This window comes from Neovison vison, chromosome 7 (assembly GCF_020171115.1).
Source record: "Neovison vison isolate M4711 chromosome 7, ASM_NN_V1, whole genome shotgun sequence".
NCBI classification, from domain to species: domain Eukaryota; kingdom Metazoa; phylum Chordata; class Mammalia; order Carnivora; family Mustelidae; genus Neogale; species Neogale vison.
Genome location: NC_058097.1, coordinates 150,492,263 through 150,510,644, shown reverse-complemented (window position 1 = coordinate 150,510,644; position 18,382 = coordinate 150,492,263). Strand labels below are relative to the sequence as shown.

Below are 18,382 nucleotides of genomic sequence, written 5' to 3'. Positions count from 1 at the left end.
GGGTGAGGACAGATGAACAGACTGACAGACAAAGAGATAGACTGGGAGGCAGCTGAGACCACCTTCTGGCCCCAAGTCCCTGCACAGCCCAAGCCCCTGCAGTCCAACAATTGGGCACAGCCGGAAGGCAGGGACTTCAGACCCCGAGAGATGCCAGATGTTGTGGACAGCTTGCCGGCAGCAGCTCCTCTGGGGCCATGGGACATCACTGAGGCCACTTAATCCTGATGTGCAGAATCCAGGAGGGGGCTGGCACCTCTGCCAGTTATGAGCACTCACTCAAGAATCTTAAACACAGGGGCGCTTGGGTGGCTCAGTGGGTTAAAGCCTCTGCCTTCGGCTCAGGTCATGATCCCAGGGTCCTGGGATCGAGCCCCGCATCGGGCTCTCTGCTCACCAGGGAGCCTGCTTCCTCCTCTCTCTCTCTCTCTGCCTGCCTTTCTGCCTACTTGTGATCTCTGTCAAATAAAGTAAATAAAATCTTAAAAAAAAAAAAGAATCTTAAACACAGGCCGGGAAGTGCTGCCTCCTGGAAAGCAGCCCTCCCAACCTCATCCCCATGCTCCCGTGTCCATTTCCTGGGCTCCACAGACATGCTGGGCCTTCTCTCATGGAGACTTAGGGCATCCCGTCCACATGCCCTTGTACACCCTGCTCTTATCACTTGCAAAGACCTTCTTAGTCCCCATGGCAATCTTGCCTTATAGGACCACCCCAACTCCTGCCAGTCCTTATCCCCCCATCACTATGCCACCACGCTGGACCCATTTATTCACCATGGGTGGCCTTGGCCTCACCCCAGACTGTGGGATCAAGTGGACCCAGGGGCTTCTCAGCACCAAAACAGCTTCCTGCAGCCTCCTCTGGGGCTGTCTTTGTTCCAGCTCCTCTCTTCTGCTTGTTCCCAGTCCTGGGCTGAGCCTAGTTGTCCTCATGTGGTACTCACAGAAGCTGACCACATGAACCTCTCTGACTACCCAGCTGATTTCTGGCCTCAGTTCTTGGCCTTGACCCTCCCCATCCTTCAAATTTCCAAGGTCATCTCCTCCAGGAAGTCTCTAAGACTGCCCTCAATCCAGCAAGTGCCCCTTTCTTGGAACTCCTCCAACCTTCACACAGCCATTCTCATTTAAACAAGAAACTTCATTGAGCACCTACTATGAACCAAGCCTGTGCCAGCTCTCATGGGGGCCCAGGAGAGACAAAGGAGACTTAGCCTTGGTTCCTATCCCCCATGTGTTTATAACTATGTGACAAAGGATATATAACCACACGGGCAACAAGTCACCCAACTGTAAGCTCAGGGAAGCTTGGCTGTGGGCTGTGAGTGCCCAGAAAAGAGCAGAGACTGATTTGACCTGAGTGGAGAGAGCAATCTGAGAGGACTCCACAGAGGAGGTGACATCTAATCTGAGGCTTAAGAAGGGAGTAGGTAGAGAAAGAAGGGAAGGGCGTTCCAGAGAAAGGCGTTGGTGCAAGCAAAGGCAGGGAGGCCAGGAAGAATGGGTTCCCTGGGGAGTAAGCACTGCCATATCTGGGAGCAATGGGCAGACGTGAGGGGGCCCAACAGGCAGGGCTGGCAATGCCAAGGCCTGTGGTCTCTCCTTATCCCGTGGGCAGCAAGTGAGGAGCCAGTGCTGGGCAGGACATTAGTGTGCTAAGGGTGGATACCTGTGCCATCGTCTGTGTCGCCTCTCCCTCAGCCCCTGCCCTAGCTAGTGCCTTTGAGAGCCAGCAGAGAGGGCATGGACCCAGAGTGCTCAGTTCACTACTTAAACTGCCTCCCCCTGACCCCCCAGAGAGCAACAGGCTTGGCCCTGAAGTAGGGTTCCAGGCTGAGCCTGAAGAGCCCTCCTCCCAGCTGGCCAGTGGGCACAGGGGCCAGGGAGCCATCCCAGGAGGGGTGCTGAGCAGATGCCTGCCCCAGGGATGGACGCTGGCAGCCCTGGTCCCCCAGCTGTCACGCTGCCAGCACCAGGAGGACGCGCCGTGCCCCCAGAAGCTCCGCGAGCCCTTGCCCAGCCCCGTGCTGCACCCCGGTCAGCCCAGGCCTGGCTCCAAGGAGCTCACCCTTGCGGGAAGCAGGGAGGGGGACCAACTCCCTCCCTGGGCCAGGCGCCTCGCACATACTTTGTAAATTGTCCCAACGGCTCTGCTGTGATTATGGCCAATAGCAGTGATTAGGTCCACTAATGCTGGATCTTCTTCTCCCCTTTGACAGGTGAAGAAACTGAGGCTCAGGCTGGTTAAGGAACTGGCCCAAGGTCGGACACCGAGAAAGTGGTGGAACTAGGACTTGAACTCATGCCCACCTGACCCCAGCCCCTGCTCTCTCTAGTCCTGCCCTTTCTGAATTGGGGAGCACTCAGCACTTTCTCCCAGCAGAGCTTATCCTCACAGCCTAAAACCTTCCCCCTCTGAGGGAGGAAGCAGGAGGTCCAGACAAAGGAAATGTGGAGAGAGAACAGAAGCAAAGGGATCAAATGGGACTTGGTGGGCTGAACCTGAGCTGGCAGGGACCTGGGCAAAGGGGCAGGGCCCAGAGGTATACACAAGGAGCTCAAGCCTGGCTCCTTCCCTTGGGGCCTAGTTCCCAGCACCAAGGAGGGTCTCCACTTCTCCAGAGCCCTCTCCCCTCATGGCTTCCTGGGAAGATGACAAATACAGGCTTTCCTGGCAGGTGGCCGTGGCTGCTGAGATGCTGCAGGCTCCCAGGAACACCATCTGTCCCGGCCGCGGGGGGGGGGGGAGGCGGGGGGAGCCTCTGCCCCGTGGGGAATGCCATGACCATAAATAAATTAATAATGACTTTCTAGCGCCACCCGCTCCAACCCCCACCCCCGCCCCGCACCCAGCTCCCAGCTGCAGGGACATTCTCAGGACTTGGCCCCGTGTCCCGGCTGAACTCCTCATGCACCAGGCCCCGTGTGGGCGCCTTCTTTCCCATCTCATTGGAGGGCAGCAAGAGAGTGAGGGCTGGGCACGAGACACGTGTGGGCTCCACACTCTGATCTGCCCTGTGTGCTCACTGTGTGACCCCACTGTGTCTCCGCTTCCCTGGCCATAAAAGGAGAATAATAGCAGTCCCTGCTTCCCAGGGAGGTTGTGAGGGTTGAACAAGGAAGCGTGTCTAAAGCTTCTGGCCCAGAGGAGCCTCCTCCTTTCTCTCAGCCAGGCCAGGGCCCAAGAGTAGGCTCAGGCTGGTCCTGGTAGTTGGTCCAATTTGACACACAACCCTCCTCTGTGTCAGTCTTCCCAGTCCCCAGCCCACCCTGTTGCTGCTGCTCAAGGCCTCTCTGAACACTGCAGATGCCCATGAGGCACCCCAAAGTCATGGTCAGGGCTGCAGAAGGCATCCCTCATCTCAAAGGATATGCACTCCCTGAGCCCTCACCAGGCACCCTTTGGAGGGCAGTGGGAGACTCAGGAATGCAAAAGTCCCCAGGCTAAGGAGCTCACAGTTCAGAGAGGAGACCTGTAGAGAAGCCTAACAGAGAAACCAGGGTACTAATGACACAGACATCAGAATGTTCCATCTGACTGCCAGGGCAGGAGAGCTCGGAGGAGGGAGCAAGAGGGACAGGGAGGGCTTCCCGGAGGAGGGGAGGCTAGAGCTGAGCCCAGAAAGATATGGGAAGCTGAGGGAGAAGAGAGCGGCAGGAGTGGTTCTGGGGAGGCAGGATGGATAAAGGGGGGGACTGTGGCCTGGCTGGGGCTGCAGAGGGAGCAGGAGGATGGGAAGCATGGATTTTTGAGTAGAAAAGGGACAAGTTCAGGTTTGCGTGTTAGGAAGAGCTTTCTGGCAGCTGCATGGAGAGAGTGGGGTGACTGAGAGCAGCCAGCAGGTGAGCCGTCCAGGGGGACTGGGACATGGGGCAGGGATGGAGAGGAGGAGAGGAATTCAGAAAACACTTAGGGCAGAGAATCAATGAATTGTTGGGTGAGGGTGGGGAGGCCTAGAAAGGGGTTTGGAATAATTCTCTTCATCTCTCCTCAGGGGGAGAGAGCCCCAGGCAGGAATAGGGCAGGGAAGGTGATCTTGGTGCAGGGCGACCCTAGGCTGGAGGGGGCGGGGCTGGGATTCAGCTCCAGCCTCCCAGTCCTCCTAGGGGTGGGGACAATGCTCAGGCTGACCCCCAGCCTGTGCCTCCACCCCTCCAAGCCCACCCAGTTCTCCCTCTCCTGAGCTCTCACCTCCAGTCCGCTGGCAATACTCCCTGGGGGCACTGGCTCCTGGGCAAGGAGGTCCCGGCTGGCTGTAGAGACAAGAAGGCCAGGAGCTGAGGCCTGCCAGGCCTTCTCCCCTTCTCCCCAGCCTGCCCGAGGGCCCTCCCCCTGCCCGCTGCCACCACCAAGCCCTCAGCAGGCCCAGGGGCTCCTGTTGCCCACGGGGGGCCTCCTCAGGGAATCTTCTCAGGGACCCTTGCCTGATTTTGCCCTGCTTTCTCCCCCCACCCCCATATCACTCCCTACTTCAGGTGGGTACCTCTGACTGGTGTATTCTCTGCCTTTTATTTACTCTGAGAACAGAGCTGAGCTCCTTCTTTCAGCGGGGGCCTCTTCAGGAGGGGAAACAACCACATTGTTACTCCTTCTGAGGCCCCCTCCATGTCCACTTCTCTCCAGGGAACTTCACCACCCCTCTGAAAGCCTCGGTTCCCCATCTGCAAAATGGGGTTTGCAATGTCTAGTTCACACTCTCACTGGGTTGGGCTCCCTGCTAGGGCAGGGGTCATGATGATATGTGTGAGCCCCCAGCCCCTTCCTAGCACCCAGTCTTCTGGGCTCCTGCTGCCCTCACCCACAATCCGGGGGCCACAGTTCCTCAAAGGCTGGCTGCCACCCCAAGGAGCCGCTCGCTCATTCTCCAGGAGCCTACGGCCCAGGTGGCGTCAAGTAAGCCCAGCCTCTCCAAGGCACTGCCCAGGGGCTGGCTGCCCCTCCCCACCCCCACCCCATAAGTACACCCAGCCATCGGACAGGCACAGGCGGAGGGATATTCTGAGCCTGGCTTCATTCCAGTCAGCTGCTGGCCGCCATGCCAGCCTGGCGCGGGTGCAGGGGCTGATTTGATTTGGCAGCTTTGGAAGCGTGTGGTGGGGACGGGGAGGGGGAGAGGGATGAGACACCCATCCCTGTGAGGAAATAAACAGCCTTGGGCACTCAGTGAACTGGGGGGAGGGCAGAGTCTGGCATGGGGGTGGGGGGAGGTTCTGCATTCCCTGCCTCGTAGCCCCCTCTTCTCACCCAGGCCCTGGACACCTGCCCATGACTGCTGGAATTTATGGCTCTCCTTGGGTCACCATAGGGGTGACAGTAGCTGCACCTGGTGTGCAGAGGCCTGTGGTGTGGCTGTGGCAGGGTGTCTGGGTGTCCCCGTGTCCTGTGGGCTCTCCCTACTCAGCCAGGATCAATAGCCCAGCCTGAGTGCCACCTAGGAAGCTTGGGTCTCTGTGTGGGGCTGTGGTCTAGATGTAGCCATCCCCCAGGGTGACTGTGGCCGCATGGCTAGGCTTTGATGGGGGGCTGATGGCAGCCCAGGGTGTGACCAGGTCACCCACGTGCCTGAGTCTACTGTAGGGCCTGGTATGCCTTGGTCCCAGCCTGTTCCTTCCCTCTGTGCGATGACCTTGCTCACCCAGCCATGTCCGGCAGAGGAAATGACGAGAGCCGAGCTAAATACCTAACCCCAAGCCCGTCCCTTTGTCCACAGGCCTCAGCCTTCCTTTCCACCCAGGTCTCCAGTGGTCCACCCACTGTGCTGCCCCGCGCCAGCCCCTCCTTCCCTGACAGGAGGCAGTGCTAGCTGTGATTCTCCGAACACCTCTGGCCTCCCTACCACTCTCTGGAAAAGCCCCTGCCCGTGCTCTTTGGCTCCCCATCACAGCTTCCAGCATGGGAAGGTAGGCATTCACAGTTCCTCCGTAATCCCACCCCTGCCTCAGTGTTTGCCACCCTTCTGCCCACCCCAGAGGCAGGCCAGTCCGGCTCACCCGCCCTGGGGTTCTGCAGCACTCATTGCAAGGCTGCTGGGCTGCTGGGGACCTGGGCTCCACAGCCTCCACTTAAAGAACTGCTGAGTGCAGTCAGGACTCTGACCCTCTGACCTCTACACTGAGAGGTCAAGGCCATGGGGTCAGACCAGGACCCTTGTGGTCCCACAAGCCAGGGCTGTGCCCCAGACACCAGCCAGGAGGATAGGGGAGGGTGGAGCGTGCTTTGGGGAAGACATAATGTCTCATCTGTCACCGCCTCCCCATTGTCCCACTGTCCTCTGGGGACCTCAGGGCTCTCCCCACCCCAGCCACAGGAAGCCGAGCCCCTCCTGGAGACCGAAGAAAGGGACACTGAAGGAAGGGCTTTAGGACTAGGAGGAGACTCACCCATGACTTGACTGTCACAGGGGAGAAACCTAGAATTACAGAACCCAGTTGTCACAAAGAGGCTAGTGAGAGGGAGACAGTCTGCAGAGAAGTCCTGGAGGGCTTCTGAGCAGAGGCGTGTGTGCCTCGCGAGAAGAGAACACCAGGTTCCAGAACAGCCTCCTAACGATGAGAAACAGGTTTCCACCTGGTCTATGTCCCAAGGGCAGGGTCTGCCCAAGGTAGGGGTCAGCTAGGCAGCTGGCACAGTGGCAGACAAGAGAGTAATCTGGGCCAAGAAGAGGGAGGACAGCTCAGGGCTGAAGAGAGAAGCTGCCAGCTGATCATAACCCTCAGGACGCAGAGCCGCCTGACACAGAGGCCAGTGTGCTTCTGTGATATGGGCCTAGCCACAGTCTGCTGTGCCCGTGTGGCAGGACCTTCCCCTCTCTGAGCTACTATCCTCATCTGGAGAATGAAAGCATGGGACCTGATGATCTCCTGGGGCTCATCCAAGCCTAACAATCTTTGGAAAGAGATTGACACATATAGCCAGCCAGAGGGGGAGACTTGCGGCGTGAGAGAGAGGCTGAGTGAAGGGACAGGAGAACCAGGAGGCTCCTTGTGGGTCGGGCAGCTGGGGACCCTATCCTCGGGCCAAGACAGGAGGTGGTGGACAATGGACACTTGGGGATAGCAGGGAGCCACTGTCATCACCTTACTTGCCTTCTGGCCTGTGGGAGGAGAAAGATGGAGGAGTGACAGATAAGGGCTCTGCCCCCTAACAGGTGTCCTGCCTCAGCTCCTGTTCCCGAGATGTGCCAGGGGAAAGGTGGAAGCTGCAGACAAAGGGGAGCACCCAGCATGGGGAGTCCAGAAGCTGGGTTTCAGACCCTGCTGTGCTGTGTGAGCTGGGCAAGCTCCTGACCTCCCTCACTTGATCTGATCACCAGGCTGAGACTCAGGCAGCTGGTCCCAGGCTTCTGAGGAACCCAGCTGGAATGAGCTCTCCCAAGGCCAAAGATCCTTCTCTCCTGACTCCAGGGCTCCCCACCCCCACCAACCTTAGTGTAAGTGCCGAGGCACGTGTGTAACCCAAGCAAGCCGGTGGGCAAACGGCCTGGCTTCCTGCCAGGGTGGGCCCTGGGCCTGGGTCCCAGGGGAGCACCCACTGGTCATCCATTCTCCAGGCTGGGAGACCTCCCTTGGGACCTCCCTTCCTCAAGCCCTTCCCACAGCCACCTCCAGGGCAGAAGGGTCCTCCCTCCAGAGTTGCCAGTGGGTCCCTGGCCAGCACCCACCCGCCTCCTCTGGCTGCCCTGGCCTCTGCCCTAGTCGGAGGCCCTTTGTGCTCGGGGCCCTCACAAACAGGGGTTCGTGCATTTCCACGTCCGTGTCCAGGAAGTGTTCATGTCCTGTTTTCCCCCTCAGGCCGAGGCTGGCCAGGCAGGGGGGGTAGGCGGTGAGCAGGCCTCTTTCCTCTGCCGTCTGTGGACACTTCTGCCCAGAGACTTTAGGGGCTGGGAGGAAAGGGCATTCCTCTCCCTGCCATGGTCTGAAATAGCTGAAGAACGGAGGCAGGGGGATAAAGGAAATCACTCCTTCTCTTGCAAGCCTAGGGAGCTGCGGCTCTCACACGTGCACAGATGTGGCTTCTGTTGTGGTGGGAGAATCCCCCTGGTCCTGTCACCCATCACCCATGCCCCAGGCGGGAGGTCTCCTTCCTCCAACACCAGGCTGGGCCCCTCCTCCCCTCCCCCACTCCCCAGGGGCGGGGCCACCCTCATCCCGAGCTCTCTCCATTGCTTCTCGTTATGTTTTTAATAACCTAACATCAACATTAACGAGGCAGGTGGCTGCAGCTCTTCCCAGCAGCCCCATTTAGAATCATTGAATCATCAAATCATCAAATCCTAGAATCCTGGATTCACAGAATGCCCGCCTATCCGGCTCCTGGAGTCTCAGCAACTTCAGTCCCAGAATGTCGGAATCACACAACCACGCTTCCACACAGCTCCGGCTGGGAGCTAAGCGTCGGGGAAGGCTAGAAACCCACAAAGTGCCAACGCCGGGTTCTTAGAGTCATGCACACCCAGAGCCAGAGCTCATGCACGCCGTGGTGGAAAAGGCCCCTACTGCCTCCTTTCCCAGGTGAGAAAATGCAGCCCAGAAAATGGTGCAAGACGAGCGGAGAGTGTGAGTCAAGCAATGCCCACCCCACGACTGCAAATTGGGACCATAACATCCGGGGGTTCCGAAACGGCGTCACATTTACAATAGGACCCCGTGTTCACGCTGGAGTGGTGCTGCTCTTTCATTTTTACTCCCTTCCCCTCGTGCCCCCTCCCAGCTCTCCCCAAGTCTCCCTGTGCCCCCACCCCACCCCACTGGGACGATACCCCATCTCCTGGCACCCTTCCCCTCTCCAGGGCCCCTCAATAAACACAACCACAGATGGGAGATTTTGAGGGCTAACTTCCTGGTGGGGGTGCGGACAGGAAAAGCAAAATGCCTGTCACCTGAAGCCACCAGAAAGAGGGCGGGTTCCCTGCAGGCGGGACCCTGAACTCAAGTCTGGAAGGTCCTGGAGCCGCTGTGGGGGTCAGTCATACCTGAAGCAGCGGCTTCCAGGGAGTTGTGTCCAAAGTGGAGGAGGGAAGCGACTGAGGCTTACAATGGATACTAGAATCATCAGTTAGGTTTAGCATTTTCATAAATTTACATTTTAACTCATTTTGGAATGTACTCACACATTTTGGATTTGAATTTTATTAAATATTACATCTCACAGATTGTTTTAATTTTTGAATTCCGAACACTCTTTGCTCAGGGCAGTTCCTGAGTCTCCACGCTACAGGAGAGGGCACAGGAGCCCGGAGCAGGGTCCAGTCCTCCTCATCTCTTCTTAGCCTCAAAGCTCCTGACCTGGGACACCCTTCCTGAGACCTTTCAGACCTTAGAGGGCCCTGACACAGGCCCAGGCATCTGCCCTCATGCCCTGTCTTCTCTCGAGATCTGTCCTAGACACCCAGGGCAGCGTTTCCTCTCTTTCTCTCTGTACCTCCACAGCCGAGTGGCTCCCTCTCCCACCCTCGAGGGTCTGTCTCCTCTCCTCCATCCTCTGCCTCTTCCTGCCCCGGCCTCATTGCTCCTCTCTGGACCATACTGTGCCAGCCTCACCACTTCGGTGGACTCTCCACCCTGTGACCCAGAGGCTTTCCTAACAAGCAGATCTGAGCAGTCCCTGCCCTGCTTTCAACTCTCCCCACTAGTGCCCAGTTTCTTCTGGAAAAAAGTCCAAATCTCTTCACTTATAAGTCCTGCACAATTTGTCCCTGCTGACCTCACCAGTCTCGTCCCCAGCTACACACACACACACACACACACACACACACACACCCCACCCTGGGCCTCAGAGCCCGGGCAGTCCAGGATCCACAGAACTGTAGAACCATACTTCTCTCCCTCTGTCACCAGCAAGCTGTTACATTTGCCATTCACTCTTTCTCTCTGTCCAGAACTTTCTCCTAGCTCATCCCTTAGCTCTCAGATTAGATATGTTTTCTCCTGGAAGCTCCCCAGCTTGCCCTCCCTCCCACTCTGGGCTGAATCAGGGGTCACTGCCCTGTCCCATCATGGCCCCCCCAGTCTCTCCAGCATTGCCCTCCCCACACTGCCTACCACATCGGTCTTTGGGCCCCCGCCTCCACCCCATTATCTGCCCACTGTCAGCCCTGGTACCTAGGTCCACCGAGGGGCCATAGGACAGATGCGCTGTGGCTCAGACGTGGGCCTGTGTGTGACAGAGCCTTAAAGCCCACCTTGTGCTCATCTTCACCTCCTGCCTCTATGGGGCATGTAGTAGGTACTCATTGAATGTCCACCTATGAAGGCCTGGCAGTACACAGTGTGTGGCCTGCTCAGAGTAAGTTAGAGTCCCCAGGTTGGGCTGGGGACTTCCTGGAGGAGGCATTTGGGAGAATCCTCCAAGTGTCAGCCTTAAGATAACAATTGAGGACAGGTCACAGGAAGTCCCCAGCCCAGACACAGGACCAGCAGAGTGGGAACAAAGTCTTCAGGAGGGAGAGTTGATGGTCAGGGCCCAGGACAGGGTCACTGGCAGGCCTAGCAGTGCATTCAGAAAAGCCCTCCAGGAGAAGGACTGCTTCTGGCTGGTCTGGGGCGGGGTAAAAAGGTAGAGCTGAATCAAGTTGGAGAAAGTGATAAACCAGAGACATGGAATAGAAAGCTCTGTCTCTTCTTGTCCATGGACCTAGAAAGGAAAAAGCTGCCCGGGGGCTGGGCAGGAGGAGCAGGGAAAGCTGGGGCAGCGTGGAGATAACATGCATGTTGACCCCAGGGGCAGGGTGGGTGTGGAGGGCGGTGGTTGGCCGGGAGCATGTCCCCAGCTGTGGCTGGGAAACGTTTCCTGTCTCCTGGCCAGGGGGGTCATTAATAATCGTTTACACGCCACAGGCAGCACGGAGGCCAGCCAGGGAGCAGCATGGTGCAGGGCTGGAGCTCAGCCCAGTGACCAGTGGAGCTGTGTTCTGGGAAATACAGAATTGCTAGGTCCTGTCACCTTACCGTGAAACCTGGGCACATCCCCCAACCCCTCTGGTCTCTGGTAACACTGGTGAAAGGAGGGTCTAAAGAAGAGACCTGTCTGGAGTCCCCTCCCTGCTCTGGGCCTCGGTTTCTCTAGATGGCAGATGGGCTGCCAGCCCGACAGGGGGTGATGACCATCTGATGATCGATGTGGCCATCTGGACTCTGTCGAGCCCAGCTCAGGACGTGCGGGATGGGCAGACCCGGTTCAGTCTCCGAAGAGCTTGTGTTCTGATTGGGAGCCAGAGCCTAATACCATGGGGTGCATGCCTGGAGCCTCCCAGAACCACGTGCTAACGTCAGGCTGGGGAAACGGACTGGAAGGTTGTGTGCCCAGGGCCTAGGGGGCTGACAATGTGGCTGGGCTGGCAAGATGGGCTTTCTCCAGCACGGGAGGTGGGAGCCCCAGGAAACCTATTTGGGCCCTGCTGTGTCAAACTGGGCCTGCCTGGTGCGTAGCAGGTGCACAGTAAACGCTGTAGCCAAGCGAACGAGTTCATCTGTTAAATGAGACCCCTGTGAAAGGAGCCTGGGACCTGGAAAGAGCCACCTAACAGATGATAGTGACAATGACAGTCATTTTGGCTGAACACAAGGAGGGGTGGGAAGAGGTGATGTGAAAGTCTGAGAAGGCTGGAGGCCCAGGGATGGCCCTCCAAAGCCAGCCAGGACTGCTTGGGGAGGATCAACTGCCGTCAAGATCCTTTTTTCCCGTTGACTCAGAATCTTCCTCAGCCCCAGGCCACACTTCTCTGCTTACTCAACACCCCCTTCCAGGCCCAGCTTAAGCCCACTCACAGCAGGGAACCTTTTGGAAGGTGATACTGAGGTGGTGCCCCAATCCCCTCCGCTGATGACTCTGGTAGTCTGGGCCTTTCAACTGTCAGGAGCCCTGGCCTTTCTTCTTCCCAAATACCTGTCAGCAGGACGCTTGCTAAGTCTTCTCCATCGCTGTCTCTGGAGGGTTTGACCTAGGTCCTCCTACTGACTGGCATCTCCCCTGTCAGACTAGAGAGTCCCCAAAGTATAACCAGACTTCCCTTTTCAGATAAGGGTCTCTGTGAGGACAGATGTGAGGTCAACAAGAGGAGATAGATTAAGGCCTTCCTGGTTGACTCCCAGCCCAGGGACACTCCCTGAGGGCCACACAGAGAAGAGAAAAGGACAGGTTGGCATGTAGAAGGGGGTTCCCGGAGACTTGGCACCCCAGAGATGATGTGAGCCAGAAAGGATCCTGGCCACCCATCGGACGAAGACCTCACAGTTGGCTAATTCACCCAGTGCCATGCCCAGTCCAAGCTGCTTTTGAGCCAAGGAGGCACCCCTCGGGATACAACCCAGGCCCCACGGCTTGGGCCTGAACCCCTCCCCACTGTGGCACATTGTGAGGGGGTAGTAAACACAGTGAGCCTACAACACGTGCATCCTTTCTCCGCCCTCCTCCAAAGCCCAGCCCAAAACACAACACAGACCCAAACGAAAAGAACAAAGCTTCCCAGACCACGACATCACCCGCCGCCTGCCTGTCCAGCGCCTGCTCCACCGGAAACCCAAGACAAAGGCCTTGGTCAACGTGAAGAGGATGAAGGGCAAAGGGTAGAGGCTTGGGGTGGGCCATGACAGAACGTCACTGGGGATCTCTGGGGACCTCATTGGGAGGGAAGCAAGGACAGGATGGCAGCCAAGTCCTCCCTGTACACACACATCATTCCACAAACATTTATGGGACACCTGCTGGATTCCACACAGCCCAAACATTACATACCTCATTCCTCACCCCCACACACCTTGAGCACACACTTGCCCCCTGACGCATACTCCATAGCTCTCAACACTCCATAGCTCGCATACACCACTAGCTCACCGACACCCTTCACATACCCCTCACCACACACCACACATAAACAACTTACAGAGAGAAAAGATCACATAATCCACATGTCACACTGAAAAGTCACACAGCTCACACACCCACACTTCACACCACACACTCAAGCTCCCACCATGTGCCTCACACACCCCACACTCACCTCCCCAACCACAGACACACACACATCCAATTAAATTCAACACACACACTATCTAGACATGGAGACACACCCTGCATAGATGACGTGCACACCTAGTGTCACACATTTGTGAACACACGCGGATCTGTGGCAGAGACAAGCCTGCCGGCACATCGCCTCCTGCTGCCCACGTGCACATGGACACACAGACACACACACACACTTAGCCGACCAGTCCCTGGCCTTGGACCCCTCGGTCCTAGCTGCTGCACCCTTCCCTATCCAGAGGGGGCACAGACGGCCATCACACAGACACATGACACTCAAACACCAGCCCCTGGGTCCAAATACATTTCCCAAGCAAGCCCAGGGTGTACCACAGTGACTCTGAGCCTCCTAGGCTGCAAACACACTCAAGCCCACACACAGCTCCCCCACCCCCACTCCCCTCCACCAAGATGCCCAACGAATCCCTCCACCAGGCCCCCACAGTGGCTTTTCCTGGCTACACACAACAGCCGAGAACATACGCAACCACCCACAAAACCCCCATGCAGACTGACCCTACAACTCCACCCCATGGAGACAGACACACCGCATACACACATGTTCCCTGGACACACAACACTCGTGCATGCAGCGTCCACTCCACACTCACAACACAGCCCTCCTAGCAGCACATGACAGGCAATGCCATACACACCATCTTCACACACACCGGAAACCCCCATGAGTCCCCCCCAAATTATCGCATTGGTGATGCCACACACAATACTTCATGACACATCACATATGATCACACACAAGGCACACCCAACACATGAAACATGGCCCATCCTACACAAACACACATACACCCCAGACTCACCCAGTCCCAGAAACCTCCCACCACAGGTCACTGGCTCCAGATTCAGTCTACTCCCCCATCGTTCCTCCATCCCAAGCCCCTAGCTGTCCACAATCAAGACCAGGACGGTGGGGATGGGGGTTATAAGTTATGAACCCCAGGACTCCACACATAGTCCCCACCTACCTTAGATCCATGGGCACCGCCCAAGGGCTGTACTCTCCATGTTTAGTCCCTTCCACCAGCGCCCACACCATGCCATGCCTGACAACATGGGGCAAGCAGAGGTCCTGGGGACCCTGGCCCCATACTCTGAGTCTACCCATTCCCCACCCCAAAGCAGAGGCAGATATAAGGGGAAGGGATGATCACAGGGTGAGACCCTAGAACAAAGATAGAGACCTAGAGAAATGGAGGGGATGGACAGACTGAGAGAGATGAATATGGGCAAAAGGGACCAAAAGAGAGAAATGGAGGGGTAGAGAGAGAGGATGCCCAGAAAGACTCAGAGAAGGTAGAGGAGAAACCAGAGAGTAAAGTGGGACCACCATACTGGAGAGAAACAAGAGGAGAGGGTGAGACCCCTAAAAGACGAGAGGACCTCTTACAAAGGAGAGAGGAAGGGTAGGAAAGCAGGAACAAGGTGGAAGGGGGTCCTGCAGAGAAAAACAAGCAGTGATAGAAAGAGGTGTTTGGACCCTGGGGTAGAGTCCCAGGTGAGGACTGAAGACCAGATGTTTGAGTGGGAATCTGGGTGGGGGCACAGATGAGGCTGTGGAGTAGAGGTGCAGGGGCTTGGGGTGAGGCTCCAGCTCCGACAGAGATCTTGGTTGAGAGCTGGGGGCTCAGGTGCTCTGGGTGTACCTGGAGTCCGATATATATATATATATATATATATATATATATATATATGCAGGTATATATGTATATGCAGGTATATTTATATATGCAGATATATATATATAGTGGGTGTTCAGGGGTTTGGGCAGGGTCATACACTCATCTGGAAGGCGGGGGGTTCCAGGTTTGAACAGAGCTCTCCGTGGGGACTGGGGTCCTACTCTGGACTGGGAGTTCAGCGCTTGGAGTGGAGTCCCAGATCTAAAAGGGGTTCAGAGTCTGGGGTGAGGTCTGGACTGTGAGCTGGAGATTCAAGGGCTCCGGGTATGGGCTGCAGTCCCGGCACAGGAGTGGAATTCAGAGCTAGGGGAGGGGGCCCCACTTTGAGGAGGGCTCTGGGGCAGAGTGGACTACGGAGCTGGTGCCCGCACGCCCCTTGGAAGACCCGGCCGAGCGCTCGCCCGACACCCCGTCCTCCTCATGCCCAGCGCTGGGGGCCCCCCCTACCTGCAGGCTGTCGGCGCATGGCTGCGGCGGCGGCGGCGGCGGCGGCTGCTCGTCCGGCTTGAGGAAGACCTGCTGGCCCCGCCTGAGGAATTGGACAACAGCGATGAGGATGTGGTGCAGCACCAGGACCATGCTCGCAGCCGCCCGCCCGCCCGCCGGCCCGGCCGCTGCGCTCGGTCAGCGCGTCCGCGACAGCTCCGCCGGGTCCGCGGGAGGGTCCGCCCAGGCCCCGCCCAGGCCCGCCCACTCCCCGCCCCCCGACCGCGCGGCCCCGCCTACCCTCCCGCCGCCGAGCGCTGCACCTCTCGGTTCGTCCAACCTGCGGAACCCCCCAGGGTCCCCCTCACCGCCTGGCTCTCACCTCCCTTTTCTCTCCGCTCTCAAGACTCTTCCAGCTTGTCCGCTATTAGGATCCCCTACCAGGTAGCCAGCTCTCAGCTTCCGCTCGCTCCTCAGGCCTCTCGCCCCTCCTATCGCTACCTCGCCTCTCGGAGCCCCTCTCTAGTCGGATCACGTCCTCTCCCCCAACTTAGAAAGTCCTGGGGCCCGGCCAGAGCCCCAAGCCAGAGACCAGCGCAGTGACAGGAGGGACGGAAGGCGGAGGGTAGAGGGGGAAGGGGCCGCTGACCCGATGCAGGGAGCCCCGGGCCGGCTCCTCTTCAAGTCGGGGAGAATTATAGAGGTCGCCCGGCGACGGACAGGCCTGAGGCAGTAGCCAACCTGGGAGGAGGGACACGTGCGCACAGACACACGAGCGCACACACGGACAGGCGCACCATCTCGAGAGCGGGGTAGCGGCCCCGGACCCCCTGCACTGGGCAGGCAGGTCTGCGTAGGCGTCCCCGGAAGCCAGAGAGGGTGCGGGCTCCTGGGCCACACAGTACACAGTTCGCCGGTGGGACCCGCGCGTCGGGAGCGCAGTTCTCCGCAGAGCAGCCTCTGTGCTCTGGCGCCTGCTGTAGCCGCGACGCTTCTGCGCCCTCTGCTGTCCTACCGCGGCAGCGCGGCCGGGCCCTGTTTGCTGTCTGCCCTGGCGAGGAAGGTGTGGGGGCAAGCGGAGGGAGGAGGGGTCACCTGGGCCAGCTCCCTGCTGGACCCACCCAATTCCTAGCCTCCACTTGCTGTGAAGTCCGCTGGGGTGGTAGAACGTTTCTGGACTGGAGGGTGTGCTTTGGATCACACCTGGCCTTTGTCAGCGACTTGCAGCATGACCTTGGTCAGATTCCCTCCCCCTTTCTGGGCCTCAGTTTTCCCATCTCTTTCACAAGACTGCCAGGATAATCAACCCCTATAAAGGTGGGAAGGCAGCCAGAGTCCCCTGACAGCCCTCGCTGTGGTCTGACCTGAATCCTTCCCACGGCACTGCAGGCCCCTTCTCGACAACAACCCCCCTTCCCCACTTGGAAGGTGACTCAGTGAGCCCTTAGCCTCCCCACCTTGTGGGGCTGATTCATCTGGGGCCTTTCTCCCTGAGGAGTGATTTCCTCCACGTTGAGTCACTGAGCCCGGTCCTGACACAGGCTGGACCGAGCCCTTTCCATCCCATCAGCCCAGGGGGAGGCCCTCCAAGCTGGGATTTCTCCCACCTCTGTTTCTGAGGCCCAGCTCTGAACATGCTTCTTCCTTTGCTCAGACACCTTTAAAGATTCCCTACCACAAACACCAGAAAGCCCAAATATTCAGTCTGACATAGCAGACCCTCTGTAATGTAGCCCTGACTTATCTTCTCAGCTTTGAACCTCTTGCCACCATTCCTTAAACTTATACTTCCTCCTGTACTCAATGGGTGACTGACTCATCCTCTAGACCCTTGCCCATGCCACCCTACCCCTGATGCCCTCCAGATCTTGTCAGCCTGCTTACCATTCAGGGACCAGAGTTCCACATCCTCCAGGAGGCCTTCCCCTGATGCTACCTTAGTCCTCTGGGTCCCCCTTCTTGTGTCGTTCCTGGGAGCCATGTCTGGGAATGTGGGGAGTAGTACAAAGCTTTTCTGTCACTAAGTGATCCAGGCCAAGTCAGTGTATTTTACTTTCTCTTCAGATTGGGGCAATGTGGCCTACTTTTTAATACCCTAGAAATCGGCATGGGCTAAGGTGATGTAAAGGTTCTGGCCCAGATAAGGGCCTCCTTTCCTTTCTTGGCCTCAGTTTCCTGCTCTGGAAAGGGGGTGGGTGACCAATGTAAAGACTATGCAGAAGGACTGAGTCTGAGCCCAGTGTATGAAATGCTTGGCAAACCCTGAGCACCTGTTAGTCCTGGGCTTTAACAGCCTGACTGGAACACAGGCGCCAAGGGGCTATCTGTTACAGCCAAAGGACAGAGCTATTCGTCAGGGGAAGCCATGTCAGACCCTGCAGTCAAGAGCCGACCCTGGCCCAGCACAGCCACTATCCCTTGGGCTCTCAGCTCTAGGCTGGACCTCCCAACACTCACCTCCTAATAGGTTGTTTCTTAAATCTTCCTTGGCCATCTTATACTGCAGCTCAGTGGCTGGGGCCCCGGGTACTTGCTCTGTGTCTCCCTCAGTCAGATTCACTCTGCATCAATCCTTCAGACTCAAGCATTCCTCCGAGGGTTTGCATCCTAACACTGCCACAGACTTGTGGGATTCTGAGCAGGCCACTGAACCTCTCTGGACCTCATTTTACCCATCTGTGAAATGTTAATACACTAGATTTAATAAACAAACTTCCTTCTTTTGATGCGTGGCAGGATACAGAGACTTTCGAAAACATCCCGCCATGTAATCTTTGAAAGCCTCCATCCAGCCCGCTCCCAGGAGAGGCCGCCCAGGCTCCTCGAGATGGCAGAGTGACAGACCATGCCCAAGCCCTCACTGCCAGGAAGTGACTCTCCCTCCAAGGCTAAAACTCCTTCATTCCCCCCATGAATCCCTGTCTGCCAGCTCTTCATTCTGTGATTCTGTGTTGGGTTCTCACCCTGGCTCATGCCTGGGACTCCCCCACCTCAGGTACTTTTAAATGTTCCCAGGTGATTCTAATTTGCCACCAGGTCTGAGAACAGAACCCCGGATGAGATACATAATGTTCCTGGCTGACCTCAGTCCCATGAAATCGAGGGACCCCTATGGCCTGAGTGTTTATATCTGGAGCTGGGGGACTGTGTGTCCAAGGGGCTTTAACATTTATTTCCAATACTTACTATGAGCCTCCCACTTCAGCGCCTCAGGAACAATATAAGGTCAA

General features: G+C 57.4%; 1 protein-coding gene across 1 annotated transcript in view; it reads right to left on the bottom strand.

The window, feature by feature from the left end:
- PDE2A (phosphodiesterase 2A) overlaps nt 1–15,305 on the bottom strand; it is a 63,727-nt gene extending 48,422 nt beyond the window's left edge. The window contains exon 1 of the mRNA XM_044258604.1: nt 15,174–15,305. Within this exon, the coding sequence (XP_044114539.1) occupies nt 15,174–15,305 (132 nt within the window). The remainder of the gene's footprint in view (nt 1–15,173) is intronic.
- Nucleotides 15,306–18,382: the final 3,077 nt, after the last annotated feature.